Below are 13,646 nucleotides of genomic sequence, written 5' to 3'. Positions count from 1 at the left end.
TGAGTCGCCGGTCCGAAGACTGGCGCTTCCCGCCCAAGGCTCCCCGTGCACTTTACCAGCCCTTTTTAAAATTGTATTTTAGGGGCTAAGGATTTAGCTCAGTGGCACAGCACCTGCCTGGCAAGCCCAAGGTCATGAGTTCGATTCCTGGTACCGGAAAAACAAACAAAAAAATTGTATTTTATTAGTTTCTTGAGACAAAGTCTCACTGTGTAGTCCAGGCTGATCTTGAACTCTATGTAGTTCAAATTGGCCTCAAACTTGTGGCAATCTTCCTGCTTCAGCCTCCCAGAGTGCTGGGATTAAAGGTGTGTGCCACCACACCCAGTCTTTTATGTTTTTCTGAGGCAGGGTCTTACTAAATTGTAAGTTGCCCAGCCAAGTGCGGTGACCCTTCAAGGCGAGGTTGGGATATATAGTGAGTTCAAGACCAGCCTGGACTGCACAGTAAAATCCAGGGCAAAAGTTCTAAGTTGCCCAGGCACTCCCCAGAGTGCTGGGATGAGGCATGTGGCACCATGCCCAGCTTCCCATCTTTTTAAAATTACTGCATATTGGTTGTACAGACAAGTGGATTCCATGTTGTCGGATTCATACACGCGCATGACACGATTCAATCACTTCACCTCCCAAACCCCCTTGTCCCTCCCCCTACTTTCACACAGGGTGGGGCAGTGATGCGTATAATGTATTTGGTCATTTCCATCCTGGGTATTCCCTGGCCTTTCTTGTCTTTTTTTTTTTTTTTTTTTAGGTTTCACATATTAGAGAGAACATGCATTATTTCCTTTTCTGAGTCTGGCTTATTTTACACAGCCTGATATTTTGCAGAGCCATCCATCTTCTTGCAAATGAGAAAATTTTGTTTGTTTGTTTGTTTGGAGACAAGGTCTTGCTATGTAGTTCAGGCTGGCCTTGACCTCACTATGTATTTCCAGCTGGCCTCAAACTCAGCAATCCTGCCTCAGCCTCCCTAATGTTGGGGTTGCAGGCATGCGTTACTGCACTGGGCAAAATTTTGTTCTTTTTAATGGTTAAATAATATTCCACTGCATATATACCATCTTTTTTTGTTTTTTTTTTTTTTTTTTGGTTTTTCTCTCCGGTACTGGGAATCGAACTCATGACCTTGCACTTGCCAAGCAGGCACTTTGCCGCTGAGCTAAATCCCCAGCCCCTATACCATCTTTTTTTATCCATTCATCTGTTGAGGGGCATCTAGGCTGGTCCATAGCTTCGCTATTGTGAATTATGCCACAATAAATATGGCTGTGCAAGTATCTATAGTAGGCTGACTTTAATTTTTTGGGTACATACCAAGCAGTGGGCTAGCTCTATTTTTAGGAGTTTTCTGTTTTTTTGGTTTTTTGAGACAGGGTCTCGATACCTAGTTCAGGCTGGCCTTGAACTCACAGCAATCCTCCTGCCTCAGCCTCCTGAGTGCTGGATTCCAGACATGGAGCACCACACCCAGCTTATTGTTAATTTTCTGAGGAACTTCAATACTGATTTTTTTTTTTTCTCCTTTTTTTCATAGTGACTGTACTAATTTGCACTCCCTCCAGCACTGTGGGAGAATGTATCCACCAATCCTCCAATCATCCTTGCCACCAACTTCCTTTCTCACTCCCCTACCTTTTTTTTAATCTCCTTTTTTGTTTGTTTGTTTGAGACAGGGTCTCACTATGTCATTCAGGCTGGCCTTGAATTCACTATGTAGCCAAGGTTGGCCTCAAATTTACAGCAAGTCTCCTGTCTCAGCCTCTTGAGTATTGGGATTACAGGTGTGCACCACCACGCCCAACTCAAAGTTTGGTTTTGAGGAGCCCAGGTGATTTGACCATCATCTTCACTGTGTAGGCCATTACAGCTATGAGGTGTTTTGTTTGGTTTGGTTTGGTTTTTGTGGTTCTGGGGATTGAACTCAGGACCTTCCTCACACTGGGCAAGTATTGTAGATATGAGATTTTTATGAATAAAGGAGATAAAACATCAGTGAGTACCTTTACTCCCAGTTTGTCATTTGTTTGGCTTTTGCCTTATATTTCTGGCTCGAGGGAAGTTTTATATATTTTTTCCTTTTTTGTATGATCTCTGATTTGCAGCTGTAGGCAAAGAGAGAAAGGCTGTCTTCCTTCTCAGAAATGTGTATCGCCGAGCGTGGTGGCGCATGCCTGTAATCTCAGCACTCAGGAGGCTGAGGCAGGAGGATCATTGTGAGTTCGAGACCAGCCTGGCTACAAAGTGAGTTCAAGGCCGGTCTGAACTGCATATCTAGACCCTGTCTCAAAAAGACAGAAAAAAAAAAAAAAGAGAAATGAATATCAATCCCTGTTTTAGTCTAGGACTTTCTGGGCTTCATTTTGTATTCAATATGGTTATTATTTTGATAGGCTTTTCAATCATCAAATTATTTTTTTGTATTTGTGTTTGTTTTCTTGAGACTCACTGTGTAGCCCAGGCTGGGGCTGAACTCCTAATCCTCCTGTCTCAGCCTCCTGACAGCTGAGATTACAAGTATACACCACCACACTTGTCCCATGGATATTAATAGGTAGTTTTCAGGAATGAAATATATGTGTGTGGCTAGTACATCTGTTGAAAAAAAGCTCAACTTCTCTCAAGAATGTAAATCAAAATAAAGAGATAGCGGTTGTTACCTGTCATCTGGGAAAACAAACCTTTTGACAGTATTCTGTTCTGGAAATGCTACAAGGAACTAGGAGGTATCATGCTCTGTTGGTTACAGTATAAGTGAGTGCATACTTTGACAAAGGTCATTGACTGTTTTCTTGTCTGTTTTTTATTGAGACAGAGTCTTACTATGTAGTCCAGGTTGACTTTGAACTTGCTATGTAGCCCAGGCTGGGCTTGAACTCTTGGGGATCGTCCTGCCTCAGCCTCCCAAGTTCTGGGATTACAGGCATACACCACCACACCCAGCTCCCATCAACTGTTTTAAAATACATGTGAATTAGCTGGGAACAGTGGCACACACCTGTAATCCCAGCGCTTGGGAAGCTGAGGCAGGAGGATCAAAGTTCAAGCCCAGCCTAGGCAATTTAGCAACTTAGTGAGACCCTGCCTCAAAATTAAAAAATAAAAAAGTGTTGAGGATGTACTCAGTGGGAAGGCCCTGGCTTCAACCCCAGTTGTTGTAATTATTTTCTTGCTGCTGGAAAAAAAAAAAAAAAAAGCTGACACCCAAAAGTTAAAGGAGGAAAGGATTTTTTTAGCTCAGAGTTTATAGAGGTTTCAGTCCATATAGTCTGGTGTCTCCAAGGCAGAGTGGTGTGGCAGAGGTGCCTGGTGGAGGAGAAACAGTTCATGGCATGGTGGCAGCAACCAGAGAGAGATCAAGGGAGGAGAGAAGAGGACACACTTCCACTAACCCACCTCCTTCAACTGGGCTGCATCTCCCAGCGGCACATTTAGTCATAAATCTATCAGGGAACTAACCCCCCGATGAGTATCACACACCCATGACCCACTCACCTCCCCAAGACCCCATCTATGAGCGCATGAAGCTTTGGGGGGGGGGAATCTAGATATGAACCCTAACACCAGTACCACAAAGGTAGGGGTGCTCTTTGCCCCAGCAAGTTTACTGCTAAGAATTTGCCCTGTGAATATATTTGCAAAAGTATGCCAGATAGCAGGTGTGGTGGCACACGCCTGTAATCCCAGCACTCGGGAGGCTGAAGCAGGAGGATCCTTGTGAGTTCGAGGCCAGCCTGGGCTACAAAGTGAGCTCAAGGCCAGCCTGAACTACATAGCGAGACCCTGTTTCAAAAAAGTCTGACTTCTGGGATTTCAGGCATGAGCCACCATGCCCAGTTTCAGAGTTCACCCCACCCCTCTTTTTGAGACAGGGTCTCTCACTATGTAGTGCAGGTTGGCCTCAAAGTTACTATGTAGCCAGGGTGGTTTTGAATTCGCAGCAATCCTGCCTCAGCCGCCTGAGTGCAGGGGTTACAGGCATGTGCCACCACATGTAACTGAAATCCTAATATTTTTAAACCAAGAAAAGGGGGCTTACTGTAAAGACGCCGAGGGACCTCATTTAACCAAAGGAACTGTTGGGCATCCAGGCTTTCGGAGGAGACAAGTGTGACCGGCCGTAGGAATTTCTGGGATGAGAGGCCGGAGGGCTGAAGCCCCTTCCTGTCTCTACTTGTCTCTGTGCATCAGCCGCATTCTCTGTCGCTGCACAGAAGAGACGAGGAACACACACGGCTGCCAGTGCGTCTGCATTCCGTATCTGCGGCAGCAGAGAGACTGCTCTCCTGAGCTCCTGTTTCGGGAAATTTCAGGGAAGGACTTGCCTTGGCCTGGCTCGGGTCAGGTGTCCGCCCAGAACCAATGGACTCCGGCCAGGGAGTGAGGTCTCTAAGTGGCTGGTAGTCCTGTGGGGGCGCACGGCCAAAGAAGGATTCTCAGTAGGGAGCTAAAGCACTCGTTCCCGCATTTATTCTCAGGGGCATGTGTTCAGTAATGACCGTCAAGCGTTGCTAGTGTGCCGCGTTCTGCACTAAGTGACTCGAACACAGTCAGCCAGAAAGCTCTCGGCCTCAGCCGGGGCTGCCCTGAGGGAGGGAGGCAGCCTGGCTGTTAGCGCCTACTGGATACTCCCTGTCTCGGCTCAGCTAAACCTTTCTCTGGTCACAAGAAAGGCCGGCTGTTTGTGTTGATCGCAGAGGGGACCCCTGTCAGAGCAGCGTGGGCTGTCCTCACCACGAGCGCCAGGATGACTAAGAAACAGCAGCTTGGCATCCGTGCCCCTGGCGGCAGCGGCAGCTGTTTCAAGCTGCTGGCCGGGAGTCATGGTGAAGGGAGCGGCTTCCTGTTGAGCTGAGCTCTCTGGGTCTAGCTTTCAACTGCTAACCTCAGTCCTGTTTTCTGTGTCTGATATTCTCACCTCGCATTGCTTCCTTCTGCTGCATATACTTTCAAGGGAATTTTTATTTTATTTATTTATTTTAAAAACTTTATTTAAAAAAATTTTTTTGGAGGCAGGGTCTTTTTGTTTTTTTTTGCTTTTTTTAATCTTTTGTCTTTTTGAGACAGTGTCTCACTGTGCAGTTCAGGCTGGCCTTGAGCTCACTTTGTAGCTCAGGCTGGTCTTGAACTTGCAACGATTCTCCTGCCTCAGCCTCCCGAGTGCTGGGATTACAGGGGTGCACCACCACTTCCAGTTTCAGTGGAATTTTTTTCTTTCTTTTTTTTTTTTTTTTTGTCTTTTTGAGACAGGGTCTTGCTATGGAGTTCAGGCTGGACTTGAGCTCACTTTGTAGCCCAGGCTGGCCTCAAACTCGCAACAATACTCCTGCCTCAGCTTCCTGAGTGCTGGAATTACAGGCATGAACTACCACACCCAGCAGAACCTTCATGAAATGACTTCTCAGAGCTGTCTTCCAGGTGTAGCTGGCTTTTGGGTTTTGAGTCTGGTTCAAGATCCTATCTCTTCAATTTACTGGGGATGAGAAGCTGCTGCCTATTTGGACCAGTCCCTGATTCTCTGGCACTGGCCTATAGGATTGTTTATGACCCATAGGTAATCTCAGTCTTGGCATACCAGGAAGAACAATTGATTAGAACAATTATGTCATGTGGGGTAAAGTAGTATAGCAATAACAATAGTATCAAACACAGCCTAGAAAGTGACAAACTGTGGTAACTATTTATTTGTCACCTTTGACCGTATGAACTAGATTTGAGATCATACAACAAAATCTAAAATAAACCAGATATTGTATACAGTAAATATACCCTCAACATGGTAATTTTACCCTTAGGAGAGAAAGTTTAAAAATGGTTGGGGGAAAAATAGAGAAATAGAAGAGGAAGAGATTAGAAGCAAGGCTGGAGGACAAAGGAAGATTACGAAAACTTTGGGAAACTGATAAAGACTGGCAGAAAAGAGAGAAGGAAGAAATAAAAACAAGAACAGAACAACAACAAAAAACTAGATACTATGTTCACACTCAGGGAAAACAAGAACACACAATCAAGAAAAAAGAAAAGACAAAAACAAAAAGAGAGAAAAAAAGAAAATAAGAAAAAAATGTTCATCTCAAGGCATGTCTCTGCTGTCTCTGCTAGACAAAGCAGATGGACGGAGTCCAGATCCCTGTTGATCAATCCCAGCAGGCCAGTTGTAGATTTACATTGTGGTGGTGGATAATCCCAGCAAGCCTGCACCTTTAGCTCCACAGAAGTTTAGGCTGGTTTCTGGCTGTGAGGCTGGAACCCAGTTTGTTCAGCTTGCAACACTCTGTGTGCCTCCTGCTGGCTTGAACTCAGCTCCTTGACCTCCTTCCAATTTGAATTCAGTTCTGCCTTAGCCTGACTTTGGGAGCCCCTGGATGGAGCCGGCCCACAGCTTCTCTGAGTTCTGAGCTCAGCTGGTCCCTGGCCAAGATGGCTACCAGGCTGTTGTCCTCTCCTGGGAGGAATCTGAACCTGAATAACTCAATAGCCACTGGAGTCCACTGTGTCCGCTGCTGTGTTCCCCTGGTGTGTTTCTCTGGGGAGGCTTCTGGGGTCACCAGTAGTCACCGTGTGTCTGCAGGTTTGACTGCCTCTCCCCCACGGTGAGTCAGGGCTTAGGGAGAAAGTGCCACTTGCCACCTCCTTCTTCTTTGTTGAAGACACTTTCTTTGCTGTCCTCATGGGTTTTAATTCTCGCTTCAGATCCTTGCTGGGTCCTGGGACCCACTTCCCTCCTCCTTCTGTTCTTCACATTGCTATATTTCAGAATCTGGACACCAAATCTTTTTTTTTGTAACAGGGTTTCACTATGAAGTTCAGGCTGCCTTGAACTCACTTTGTAACCCTAGCTGGCCTCAAACTTGCAAAGATCCTCCTGCCTCAGCCTCCTTGTAAATGCTGAGATTACAGGTGTGCATCACCACACCCGGCCTGCATCTCTAGTCTTTATGGTAACAGAAGCAAAAGACAATGGCAATTGATGGGTTGGTATAAGGAAATGAGATGTAAGGGATTAAAGAAGTGCTTATTCTAGCTCGGCATGGTGGCACACACCTGTAATCCCAGCACTTGGGAGGCTGAGGCAGGAGGAACACTGTGAGTTCAAGGTCAGCCTAAACTGCATAGCAAGACCCCGTCTAAAAAAAAGAAAAGCAAACAAAACAAAACAAAAAACAGGGCTCAGTATAAATGCCCTGGGTTTGATTCTCAGTATGCGGTGGGGTGAGGGAGTTTTTATTCCAGCCGTTCCTGAGGAATACCTGGACAGCTTTTTTAAAACATGGATTCATAGTGCCCCATCTCTCCCAACTTCCTAAAGCAGATTTCTTTGCCAGGTGACCGATGAGAGTGGTTCAAGACTTTAAGCAACAATAAGAGGATCAATTACGGTGTATGCCCTTTGGACTGCTGGTTCGGGAGGACGGTACTACCACCAATGGCCACAAGGTGGCAGCAGGGAATGGAAGGAGAAATAAGCCCGGCAAGTGTCAGACCCAGACTGGTAGGGGTGGGCAGACCCTGGAGGGAATCAGATTATGGAAGGAAGTGGGGGACCTGCACTGCACAGCATGGCCTTACTTGCCAGCTGGAGTCTGTTACTCCTCTGTGAGCGCCGTTTTCATGATCAGGTGTATGGAGACTCCTTTTTACCAAACTCTGCGGATAGGAACTGCATCAGTGTGGCCGCGGGCAGCTGTGGGTGGCAACGGCGACAGCGTATGCTCCACACGGGTGGGTATGGGAGGCAAGGGGTGCTCAGCCCCCAGATGTGTTCATCAAGCAGAGTCACCTACAAAGTGCTGCTTACTCAGAGGGCACCACCAGCGCGTGCCGACAGCATATCCCTTCCCCCGCTGCAGGTGAGGGTCTCCAGGTGCCGCTGGACGCCTGCTCCTCTTAGGAGAGATGGATCTGCAGCTGGGGAGCTGGCTGAAGCCTGGGCAAAGGATGCTGGGATGGGGTGTGGGCGAGGAGCCCAGGATGGGGCAGCTGCCTCTGGAAGCAGCCAAAATGTCCCCGGCTATAGCAGGGGTGGATAGAAGGATTAGGTGACAGTCCCCTAACCCAGCCCGGAACTAACACCCTCCTCCCCCTCACACAGGCACCCAAGCCTGCCAAAGCTCAGAATAACCCAGAGAAGCAGACAGCAGCATGACAGGGACTCTGCTCGGTGCCCTGCTCCTCTTGGGGCTCCTTGGTAGGAACAGGGTCGGGGAGGCAAGTGGACAGACAGACACCAACATGAAGGGACAAGGACAGAGACTGAGACAAGACAGACTGAGGCACTACATATTTGGTCCTGAGGCATAATGTCGCTGGCTCAGGGAGACACACACAGAAAGACACACAGCTCCAGGGACCTACGAAGACCCTGAGGGGCAGACCCTGGACCTACTGCCTCCTCCGGCCCAGTGACTTCTTTCCTGACCCCATCGCAGGCAGAGATGAGGGGAAGAATGAGGAGCTGAGTCTTTATCACCATCTCTTCAACAACTATGACCCAGAATGCCGGCCAGTGAGGGGGCCTGAGGACACTGTCACCGTCAGCCTCAAGGTCACCCTGACCAACCTCATTTCACTGGTAAGATGCCCCAGCCCCATGCAGAGCCTCAAATCCCACTTCCGGCCCCCACCTGGGGAGCTCTCCGCTAATGCTCACTTCTGGCCCTGAAGTCGGGCTTTAACCACCTCAATCTCTGCTGCAGAACGAGAAGGAGGAGACCCTCACTACTAACGTATGGATTGGAATCGTGAGTCAGATCTGGGGAGCAATGTGAGATTTACCCTTTCTTCCAAATGCCTCTTGGGCAGCACCAGGTGGGAAATGAACAGGAAGGGTCCTTCCTTCTTTCCTTCTTAGGACTGGCAAGATTACCGACTCAACTTCAGCAAGGACGACTTTGGGGGCTTAGAAACCCTGCGGGTCCCTTCGGACCGTGTATGGCTACCAGAAATTGTACTGGAAAACAAGTAAGGACCATCAGTCCAGATGCCAGGCTGCTGGGCAGCTGGCCCAGGGGATGTGTGTGTGTGTGTGTGTGTGTGTGTGTGTGTCGGGCCAGGGTGTGTGTCAGGGACGGGGTGTGTGTGTGTCTGGGGACAGGGTGTGTGTCTGGGGACGGGGTGTGTGTGTGTCTGGGGACAGGGTGTGTGTCTGGGGACGGGGTGTGTGTCTGGGGACGGGGTGTGTGCGTGTGTGTGTGCGTGTTTGTGTGTGTCTGGGCTAGATTTGCTTGGGGCAGAGAGTGCTTGGATGCAAGTTCACCGGACCTGTGAAATAGCTCAGTTTTCTTGGGCCCGCAGCATTGATGGCCAGTTCGGCGTGGCCTACGATGCCAATGTGCTGATCTACCCAGGTGGCTATGTGACCTGGTTGCCTCCAGCCATCTACCGCAGCACCTGCGCCATGGAAGTCACCTACTTCCCCTTTGACTGGCAGAACTGCTCCCTCATTTTCCGGTGGGAGGAGTCATTCAATACACCCCCCCCATCATGGGAGGGGCCTGTGCAGGGGACTGGCCAGATAGAGGCAAGGGATCTCTGGGGTGGGGCTTTGTCTGGAGGCTGAGCCAGGTTGTGGGATGCGGTGGATCACTGCAGCTGGTTTTAAAGAATGGCTAGAACCAGCCTTACCAGCTACTGGGAGATGCAGTCAGAATGATCACTTGGGCCCAAGAGCTGCAGACCAGCCTGGACAATATAGTCAGACCCTGTCTCAAAAAACAAACGGGAAGGGTGGGGATGTAACTCAGTGGTAGAGTCAGTTTAATCCCCAGTGTTGTAAAAAAACAAAACACAGCCGGGTTTGGTGGCACACACCTGTAATCCCAGCATTCAGGAAGCTGTGGCAGGAGGATCACTTCGAGTTTGAGTTTGAGACTAATCTGGGCTACAAAGTGAGCTCAAGGCCAGCCTGAACTGCACAATGAGACCCTGTCTCAAAAACAAACAAGAAAGGGGCTGGGGATTTAGCTCAGTGGCAAAGCGCCTGCCTGGCAAGTGCAAGGTCGTGAGTTCGGTTCCTGGTACCGGAGAAAAACCAAAAAAAAAAAAAAAAAACCCCAAAAAACAAACAAGAAACCAAAAAAACACAAAGTAGGAATGGAAATAAAGGTGTGCAGATAGGGCCAGGATAAAGGGATGGAGCCTTATTACCAGGTTCAAACTTCTGGGGTGGGGGTCCTGGTCCTGGTTTTGCAGCTCTCAGACTTACAGTGCCAAAGAAGTGGAGTTTGTCTTTGCCGTGGATGACAATGGGGACGCCATCAACAAGATCGAAATCGACACCGAAGCCTTTACTGGTAAAAACTCCCTCTTGCTCTAAAAAGCCAGCTTCCAGAAGGGTTCCAAAACAGGGACTTTCAGAGTGAGGTTGCCCCAGATTTCTCTCTCTCTCTCTCTCTCTCTCTCTCTCTCACACACACACACACACACACACACACACACACACACACACACACACACACACACGGGAACTGTCAGCAACCCAGCTGAACTTGCCTGCCTTTGGAAATCGTTCCCAGTTGTCACTAGTCCTGTCTCCTGGCTTAGGAGCTTTCTAACGTCCTCACCGGGAACGTCCTTTCTACCTGAACTTCCCCCAGCCTGCCAGCCTGCCAGCCCAAGCTGCCCAGGCCAGCCCAGACGGCTGCGGCCTCCTCCTTGGCGAGGAGTTACAGGTTTCGGTGGTGGACAGAGTGCAGCGTGAGCAAGCTGAGTGTGCCTCCTGTCCTGCAGAGAATGGTGAGTGGGCCATCGACTTTTGCCCCGGGGTGATCCACTACCACGACGGTGGCTCTGCTGACCACCCGGGAGAAACTGACGTCATCTACACGCTCATCATCCGCCGGAAGCCGCTGTTCTACGTGATCAACATCATCGTGCCTTGTGTGCTCATTTCCGGCCTGGTGGTGCTGGCCTACTTCCTGCCGGCACAGGGTAAGGGGTGACCCTACCTCTACACTCGGCCTTGCTCCCTGGGTCAGGGGCCGCTCTCACCGAGTGCTCTCTCTAGCTGGCGGCCAGAAATGCACCGTCTCTATCAACGTCCTGCTGGCCCAGACTGTCTTCTTGTTCCTAATTGCTCAGAAAATCCCAGAGACATCTCTGAGTGTGCCGCTGCTGGGCAAGTGAGGACAGAGTGGGTCTCGAGGTTACCCACGTGGGGACGGGGCCAGATGAGCATGGGGCGGGAATATGGAGTGGCCCGGGAGGGGCGCAGCCAAAACCGAGAGAGTGGAGCAGAAACTTTAGCTATTTCCACCCCTCGTGGACTTTATTTAGACATGGGGTGGAGCTAGGGTGGTGATGGGTGCTCTGGTCCGGTGTCCTCCTTATTGCTGCTGGACACCACGTTGAGGTCTCCTGAGTGTCTCTGTGGGGGCACAGTCCGGCTCAGTGTCTCCCCAGCCCCATGTCTGGCCCCCGGCAGACACAGCGCCCACCCCAAACTCACTGGCTCCCCGGGGACTCCAAGGCCCAGCGGGCATCGGCAGCGTTGCAGGAACGACGTGGACCCCTGCAGGCCGCGTCCGCACAAGCACAGCCACACCCCCTGCACCAGGAGCCGCGCGCTCCAGCCTGCGGCAGCCCCCGCTCGCAGAGCCCCATGCCGGGCCGCCTGAGCTACCCGGGCCAGTGCTCCGCCCGGGTCTCCGGCACCTGCCCCTGGGCCTGGGCTGCCGTCTCTGCCGTCCAGTCCTCCCGCTTCCTGCTGTAGCCAAAGGGCTGATATCTGCATTGGGAGTGCAGGGGCGAGTGAGGGTGCGAGGTTCCTTTCTCCGGATGGCGCAGCCCTCTTCCCTGGCCCCTTCCTCCCCACATTCTCACCCCTCCCCAGCCCCACACCTCTAACAAGGTGGCGCTGAAGCTCACGAGGCCGGCTGCGGCTTCTCTGAGCACCAGCCCCAGGGTGGGCTCCTCGGGATCCCGCAGCTCCAGGGACTTCAGCTCTCTGAACCTCTGCTCCAGATACTCGTGGGCGGCGGCCGCGGCGAGCTCCAGGGAAGACAGAATCGGGGGCTGCAGCGCCACCTGCAGAAGGCGCAGGGGCAGCGGAGTTGCGGGGTGGCAGGGCAGGGGCACGCGGGAGGGGCCGCCCCAGAGGTTCTCCGGGTGCTGCCCGTCGAGCAGCCTCACCTCGGTGGAGCTGTGATAGTGGTAGACCCACAGCAGGGTGTCCAGGGAGCTGGGGGTCCCCTTCATGGCCGCCGCAGGTGGTAGGAGGGGCAGAAGGGTCGGCAGCGGCTGGCCGTGCCGCAGGCTGGCGGCGGGGGGCGTAACTGCACCCGCCGGCGGAGAGGGGTTTGTGAGGTCAGAGGACCAGCTGGGGGGAGCGGGGAGCTGGTGACGCCAGCTGGGCCGCGGCGAAGTGGCGCACCCGGGCTCCCCAGGTACCTCATCTTCGTCATGGTGGTCGCCACCCTCATCGTCATGAACTGCGTCATTGTGCTCAACGTGTCTCTGCGGACGCCCACCACGCACGCCGCGTCCCCGCGACTGCGCCACGTAAGGCCGGGCCGGGGGCGGCCCGGGGCTGCGGTCCGGGACCCCGGGGTGGGGCAGAGCTGAGAGTCCGTCCCCACCCTCGGGCCCAGGTTTTGCTGGAGCTGCTGCCGCGCCTCCTGGGCTCCGCACCGCCCCCAGAGGCTGCCCAAGCCGCGTCGCCGCCGCGGCGGGCGTCCTCCGTGGGCATCCTGCTGCGAGCAGAGGAGCTGATTCTGAGAAAGCCGCGGAGCGAGCTGGTGTTTGAAGGGCAGAGGCACCGGCACGGGGCCTGGACGGGTGAGCACACTGGCCTCGGCAGGCCGACGGGGCGCCCGCGGTGGGGGACGCTCTGAACGACGCAGCCCGCTGTCGCCCCCACCAGCTGCCCTCTGCCAGAGCCTGAGCGCCGCGGCGCCGGAGATCCGCTGCTGTGTGGATGCTGTGAACTTCGTGGCGGAGAGCACGCGAGACCAGGAGACAGTCGGCGAGGTGGGTCAGGAGACAGAGAGGGCTCTGCGGAGCGCCCACAGCCACCCCAGCCCTGCGCCCCTGCCTGCGGGGCTCAGCTTGTGCTGTCCTTTTTCCAGGAGGTGTCCGACTGGGTGCGCATGGGGAAGGCCCTGGACAACGTCTGTTTCTGGGCCGCGCTGGTGCTCTTCAGCGTAGGCTCCAGCCTCATCTTCCTTGGGGGCTACCTCAACCAAGTGCCCGATCTCCCCTACCCACCATGTATCCAGCCTTAGACCTGTGCCTGCACACACTTCAACTTTCCTGCCCACTTTAGCAGGAAATAGATTCTGAAAGACAAGCTGCTGTCAATAATCATCTTTTCCCACTGCTGACAATAAATATTTCATGAACTTCCCAGTACGAATTGAATGTGCGCACGTGGGTAGGCTTGACTCCTGCACTGGGGTCAGAAGTGGAGGGCCGATGGACTCAGACCCTTGGTACCAATCCTCCAGAGAGCAAGGCTTCACAGCTAATCTCCCTCAGTGCTCCTTTTGGCCTGAGTTTTTTTGAGACAGGGTCTCACTATGTACCTCATGCTTGCCTTGAACTCTCCTAAGATCGTCCTGCTTCAGCTTCTGGAGTGCTGGGATTATAGATGTGCATCACCGCACCTTATTAGGGCAATGAGCTTCTGGACAATTTTATCCAGCTGTTAT

General features: G+C 52.0%; 2 protein-coding genes across 4 annotated transcripts; one reads left to right on the top strand and one right to left on the bottom strand.

The window, feature by feature from the left end:
- The first annotated feature begins 7,263 nt into the window (after positions 1 to 7,263).
- Positions 7,264 to 13,344, top strand: Chrne (cholinergic receptor, nicotinic, epsilon (muscle)). Of its 3 annotated transcripts, XM_013522172.1 has the most exons (13): positions 7,407 to 7,471; positions 8,093 to 8,188; positions 8,430 to 8,572; positions 8,697 to 8,741; positions 8,852 to 8,961; positions 9,295 to 9,450; positions 10,192 to 10,292; positions 10,729 to 10,929; positions 11,006 to 11,120; positions 12,384 to 12,498; positions 12,588 to 12,774; positions 12,860 to 12,966; positions 13,065 to 13,344. In XM_013522172.1, the coding sequence occupies exons 2-13, from the start codon at positions 8,143 to 8,145 to the stop codon at positions 13,218 to 13,220; spliced, it is 1,482 nt and encodes a 493-aa protein (XP_013377626.1). In that variant the 5' UTR covers positions 7,407 to 7,471; positions 8,093 to 8,142; the 3' UTR covers positions 13,221 to 13,344. The 3 variants fall into 3 exon arrangements, with proteins under 3 accessions (XP_005399676.1, XP_005399678.1, XP_013377626.1); XM_005399619.2 differs by lacking the exon at positions 8,093 to 8,188 and having other exon boundaries at positions 7,264 to 7,471; XM_005399621.2 differs by lacking the exons at positions 8,093 to 8,188; positions 9,295 to 9,450 and having other exon boundaries at positions 7,268 to 7,471.
- Positions 11,240 to 12,271, bottom strand: LOC102020788 (chromosome unknown open reading frame, human C17orf107). Its single transcript, XM_005399618.2, has 4 exons — positions 12,130 to 12,271; positions 11,839 to 12,024; positions 11,447 to 11,725; positions 11,240 to 11,365 (listed from the first exon to the last, which is right to left on the bottom strand). Exons 1-4 carry the CDS (start codon positions 12,193 to 12,195, stop codon positions 11,288 to 11,290), a joined length of 609 nt encoding a protein of 202 aa, XP_005399675.2. The 5' UTR covers positions 12,196 to 12,271; the 3' UTR covers positions 11,240 to 11,287.
- Positions 13,345 to 13,646: the final 302 nt, after the last annotated feature.

Source organism: Chinchilla lanigera, unplaced genomic scaffold (genome assembly GCF_000276665.1).
Source record: "Chinchilla lanigera isolate Chin_1 unplaced genomic scaffold, ChiLan1.0 scaffold00066, whole genome shotgun sequence".
Lineage (NCBI taxonomy): Eukaryota > Metazoa > Chordata > Mammalia > Rodentia > Chinchillidae > Chinchilla > Chinchilla lanigera.
Note: the sequence above shows the minus strand (reverse complement) of the source record. Positions and strands in the feature narration are given on the sequence as shown.